This window comes from Capra hircus, chromosome 11 (assembly GCF_001704415.2).
Source record: "Capra hircus breed San Clemente chromosome 11, ASM170441v1, whole genome shotgun sequence".
Taxonomy (NCBI): Eukaryota; Metazoa; Chordata; class Mammalia; order Artiodactyla; family Bovidae; genus Capra; species Capra hircus.
The window spans coordinates 66,915,950-66,921,949 of record NC_030818.1 but is presented as its reverse complement, the minus strand read 5'-3'; the positions used below and the strand labels follow the sequence as shown (position 1 = coordinate 66,921,949).

The window sequence follows — 6,000 nt, the reverse complement described above, 5'->3', positions numbered from 1 at the left end:
TGGGTTTCACAGCATGGTGTTGGTCTGGGGGCAGAACCCTTGGACAGAAGCTAAGAATCACAAACACCACTGAACAGTGGAACAGAGGAGCCCTTTAAACCTCTTCCTCATCACTATGTGAACTCTGACAATTTACTTGTCTCTGGGCTTCAGTTTCACTATCCACTAAGTGAACAGGTTAGATTAGACAAGTTCAAGGGTGTCTTCCAGTGCTGTTATTCTAGGACTATAAAACAGCTTCCAGGCAGCAGAGGAAAGAGAGGCTGGCCTCCCTGTTGGTATTCTGCACTCATTCCTTGTCTGAAGTCACTCAGCAGCTCTCTCTGTGGCTGACCAAAGGCCAGCCTTGAGCAACAGCTGAATCTCCATCTCCGGGGCCTCCTTTTACCCAGCCTTCTCAGCAGGATGAAAGCTTTCCTGCAATTCTTATGAAGGCAGCCCACGTGAATTGCAGGAGTAGCCTCTGAGTGATCTCTCTGCTCCCCGGTAGCACACGGCCGGATGCTATCTGCAGAGGAAGTAGTGGAATGTGGAAGTTTACATGATGTCAGCGCATATGCATCCTCCTGTCCTGAACCTGGAGCCAGCCATCCACTCCTGTGCCATGCGGCTCCTGGCCCTCCCCTTCTTGAGAGCCTCAGGCTGCTTGGGAGTCCTCTGCTCCATGTTTCCCGAGAGGATGGGCATCTGAGCAGGACCGAAAGAATTGGTCAAAACAACAACAAAAACGATTATTGCTTGCATCCTCTGCAGTAGGTTCAGTATTGTGATGTCACATTCCATCTCTCAAGGCTCAGACTGACCAAGATTCATTGGTAAAGAATGGCTCTGGTCTGAATGTTTGCTTCCCTTCCACCCAAAATTCACATGTAGAAATCCTCAGCCCTAACGATGATGGTAATAGGAGATGTGGCCTATAGGAGTAAGTCGTAAGGTTGGAGCCCTTGAGAATGGGCTTAATGTCTTACAAAAGAGCCCCCATGGAGCTCTCCACGGAGCTTCTTCCATGTATGCACACAACCGGAAGCCTTCAGCCCAGAAAAGGACCTCATCTGACCTTGATCTCAGCCTTCAGAAGTGTGACAAATAAATGCCACCCCATCTGTGGAATTTTGTTAGATGAAGACAGGACTTACCCCAGGCAATTTCCTAATACAAAGTCTCCTGCCCTATGCACAAACAGATGGAAGACCACCAGGTCTGCTTCACACATAGGAGCAAACATGCCATGCTCAAGGCAGTGAGGAAGTGAAGAATGTTGGTGGGAAGAGGGCAGGGGGTTTGAAAGCGCATATTGCAGACTTTTTGAAGTTCTCAGCACCTGTGCAGGTAGAAGAGAAGGGACGGTAAAGGGGGTAGAGGCAGGGAAAAGGCAGATTCCTTAGACCCTGCCCATTGCAGGGCTTTGGAAGTAACACTGGGAGCTCCAGGGCCCGACAGAGGTGACATAGATCAGTCTGGGTCTGGCTTCCAGAAACTGGCTCCCAGATCCAGGTGAGCTGGAGCTACACTGCTATGCATCTTGTAGGTGGTCTTTTGGGGCTTTGATGACACTCAGACCCCAGATCTTTTCCCCTGGCCCTTCCTTGGACTCGAGGGCCCGAGGTCCTGGAGAAACTCTTCTCTGTGTTCTCTTTATGTGGAGAGTGGCACCAGAGCAGGTAGGGGCAGCTTTAGCAAGCCAGATACCCTCGATTGTGAAAAGGTACTGAGACACTGGCTTCCGAAGCTGGACCAGTCGCTCTGTGATCTTGTGATTCTGGCAAAAGGCATGGAATGAGAGACATGATCTGACCAGGAGGCGCTTGGGACTCAAATGTGGGCCAGCAAGTTCCTATAATGTGGACCCCCAAACAAACAGGCTTCAGGGCTTCCTCTCTGTACCTGCAGACAAGTGTTCCTTTGGAACTATGAAGCCAGATACTTCCACACTCAAGTCTGTATTAGCATCCAAAGGGTCCATGTCAGGAACCCATGGGAGAACATGGTACACGTGCTGGCAGAACTACAGACACTCATCAGTGGACATCAAGTATTCAGGAAGTGTTTCTACATTTGCTACTCTGTCATTGAAAAACAAATCCCAGGAAATCAAATATTTAACTGCTTTGCTTAATAATGTCCCCAATCAGTCTCCCTGCCCTCAATGGGCTATAAGCAGGCCTCTACTAGGAGCTCTACATGCCATCCTTATCCTCCATACGTCTGGTCCTCAGGATGCTGGAGGTGGGAGGAGCAGGGCCTGGGTAGTAAGACTGGGAAACAGCTCCTGCTCAGGCCTTTCACTCTGTGAGGGATATGATGACCAGAGTGGGGAAAATATAGAAAAGAGGAAGAAAGGGGAGAAAATGAAGGGAGAAAAAGAAGTAATGAGGAGACACAGATGCTGGGGAAGGCTGAACTCTCACTGTGGTAACCAGAGATTCCAAACTACTAATTCAGCCATGTGTCTTCCAGAGTTCAAGCATATTTATGGGAGTAATGGATGAAATCTGTAATATGAGTACAGGTAACACCCGCTGGGAAATTGGGCTAGGGGCTTCTTCTAGAGCTGAAAGCACATTTGAGAATATTTACTTAGGTTTGTTTTTATCTCATCGTTATTCACTTTCTTCCTGTGTATGCTTTGTGATATACATGATATATTAATATAGTAGATGTATATATCATTTATAAATAGATAAACATACTTATGTTGAGAAGGATGGACTTCCCTGGCTGCTCAGATGGTAAAGAATTAGTCTGCAATGCAGGAGACCCGGGTTTGACCCCTGGGTTGGGAAGATCCCCTGGAGAAGGGAATGGCAATCCACTCCAGCATTCTTGCCTGGAGAATTCCATGGCCAGAGGAGCTTGGCAGGCTACAGTCCATGGGGTTGCAAAAATAGGACACAATTGAGCGACTAATACTCAATTTTTTTCATGTTGAGGAAGGTATGCTCAAATATTTTCTATTGATGGGGTACATGATCAAAAAAGCTTAGAGACTACTCAACCAGAACGATCACAAAAACCATCAAAGACCCCACCATGCTTCCTAGGAAGGCCTGGGGCCTCACTAGGGGCCTCTGCCGGGTTGGCTTAATATAGAAGGAAAAGTCAACTCTCAGCTTTTCTCTAGTGCCTCGGGATCATTTAAAGAATAAAATCATATGCATTTTGGTGAAACAGAAAAAATATTATTATATGACTGTTACTATCTAAACTCACAACCAGAGTCTAAAAAGAGTTGTATCATCATGGGCGTGCCCTATGCAATTACAGCCCCTGAAATGCAAGTGGAATTGGAACACAGCCCATGTACTGCTCACCATGTGCCTTGAGAGGGGTGTCTCTACCCCCACGAAGGGAGTCATGTACTCTCATAAAGGTGCTGCATGGATTACCAACAGCCCTGTTGCTTTTTCTTTCTTTATTTGAATATAATTTTCTAATGGGTTTTGCTTTCATAAATACAGTTTATTGCTTGGTTTGTCTTTGCCTAACACTAATTTTGAGTTTCCAGCCATGGAGAGAATGCCTCATGGTGGGGGTGGCAGAATGGGGTCCCAGCTTCAGCAGGTGCAGCCCTTCAAAACACAGTTCCCCACCCCCAAGGCAGAGAACTCAAAAGCTGAATATTATTTTTGGCCCCTGTGTCTCAGAGACATCCCAGTCAGATATCTGACCAAGCAAGTTGTTCCACAGCGGAAACACAGCTAACACTTCAGTCCAGCCTGTGTCAAGGGCAGCCTGTTGCCTGTGGCCTGCGTCAATCTCCACTGGACACAGCCATCCGGTTGTGGAAGGTGCCGTTTCACTCAGCTGAAACCACCGTGGAATAATGCAATCCTTTCTAATACAGCCCCAGGGGCTCAGAGCTGTCCACACAAGTCCCCACTCACTCTTATCTTCCTGCAAACTGCACTGATCTATTTATTGGGAAATGTGATGTTTTTCCCCTCCTAATGTTGTCTACCCTCTTAGGGAGTGATGTTGCTTCCTGGCTATTGGTTAGCAGCAAGAAAGGCAGCAATGCTGGGTCTCTGCAGGCGGTCTCTGTGGTTCCTGGGATCCTCAAGCATCGATCTTGGGTTCCTTCATCGATTTGACAAACTCCTTGACCTCCTCTTCCAAGGCCTTGTTTCTCTTCTCCACATCCTCCCGGGAGCGTTCCACGTTGCGGAGGCTGATTTCCAAGGCTGCTGACTTCTTCTTCTCATTCTCCAGTTCTTCATTGAGCCTCACCACCTTAGCCCACACGTCATAATTTTCCTTCTCAAGGCTGCAAAGAAGGGAAGAAAAGAATGGGATGACAAGGCATGACCTCTAGACTCTCCCTCTGGTCTTGCCCACCGCCACCCTGTCCATTTCACCTTCCACATCACAAGACCCATCTCCAGCCTGTGCCTCCTAGTGTGTCCCACCCCGGACAGGAGGACTTCCCAGTAAACCTGAACTCCCAGAGTGTGTTCCTGCTCCTCTTCCGTCATTTATCATCCACCCTGTGACATCTTGTGTTTTTCATGTCGTTTTGTGTTTTGTATCTTCTACCACACTATAAAGTTTTTGAATGAAGATACCACTTCTAATATTTTCAGCCCACTAGGGCCTTACATCTGTCCTGCTCTGTGGAAGTGTTGATTAACAGCTGAATCTCACCCAGATTCTGTGTGTACGGATCACCAGCCCCTGTGTACACACGTGTGCCTTCTCATCCTGCTCCACGCAGACCATGCACCAGAGCCTTCTCTAATGAAGGCTCCTGGAGACCGAGATTTGGAGAATCCAGGGAGCTGCTCTTAGAGAGCAATGGTCTTGCCAGCCCCACCCACACTTCTGAATCCCACTCAAAGTGCAAGATCTGCTGGATTCCTGAATTTCCAGGATTTTCACTGTTATTGCCCCAAATCTTAGTCTCATCCCAGGTGCCTGTCTGTCCCCCTTCAGGCTGTGCCAAATTAACCCTTGAAAATGAGCATACATATGACATTTTAAAACCACAGTAGGGAATTTCAGGCCTGTGAGGAGAATGTGATTAGAAAAGTTCCTTCAGAGTTTCATTCTGTGAGATAATGCCTCCATGCTACCCAACAGCAGAAACATTCTTAAATGGAGACTTGAGCTCCTGTTTGAGCCCATCCCTGGACTCTGCTGGTGGCTCAGATGGTAAGGAATCTGCCTGCAATGCAGGAGACCCATCTCCAGCCTGTGCAGAAGACCCCGGTTTGCTCCCTGGGTTGGGAAGATCCCCTGAAGAAGGGAATGGCAACCTACTCCAGTATTCTTGTCTGGTGAATTCCATGGACAGAGAAGCCTGGCAGGCTACTGTCCATGGGGTCGCAAAGAGTTGAACACAACTGAGCAACTAACACTTTCACTGGCTTCTAACTTCAAGGGCCTAGTCGATGCTACACGTAATGGCCTCTCACCAGAGCATTGCCTACCTCTGCCCATTTCTTCTTAAAGCCAAATTAGACATTCCTCTGGAATCCACATTGCAGGAAGATTCTTTCCCATCTTCCCTAGTGGCACAGACAGTAAAGAATCTACCTGCAACGTGGGAGAGCCAGGTTTGATCCCTGACTTGGGAAGATACTTGGCAGGAGGAAATGGCAACCCACTCCAGTGTTCTTGTCTAGGAAATCCCATGGACAGAGGAGTCTGGTGGATTACAGTCCATGGGGTTGCGAAGAGTCAGACACGAGCGACTGACTAACACTTTTACTTTCTGGAATCCTACTCATCACAAATCTAGTTTTCTTCTCAGAGTTCTCCACATCCCTGTTTAGAGGGCAACCTCACGAGACACTGCTAGATCTTGGCCACTGATTCCAGTGGTGGAGACGTAGAATCTGAGTGGGCTTGGGAAGGTGGCTGACCCAGGTTCAAATCCCAGCCCCATCAATGATTAGCTGTGCAACCTTTAAGAACCTTTTTATACTTCCCAAACTCTTATTTCTTCTGTAAAATGAGGGCTTTACCTATTTCGCCTGATTACTGAAGGGATTATATGAGAAG

General features: G+C 47.8%; 1 protein-coding gene across 3 annotated transcripts in view; it reads right to left on the bottom strand.

The window, feature by feature from the left end:
* Positions 3,398 to 6,000, bottom strand: part of ARHGAP25 (Rho GTPase activating protein 25) — a 93,206-nt gene continuing 90,603 nt past the window's right edge. For 2 of the 3 annotated variants that reach the window (XM_013967851.2, XM_005686826.3), the window contains one exon: positions 3,398 to 4,264. In XM_013967851.2, coding sequence (XP_013823305.1) covers positions 4,057 to 4,264 — 208 coding nt within the window. In that variant the 3' untranslated portion in view covers positions 3,398 to 4,056. The remainder of the gene's footprint in view (positions 4,265 to 6,000) is intronic. The other variant, XM_005686825.3, reaches the window with a different exon arrangement.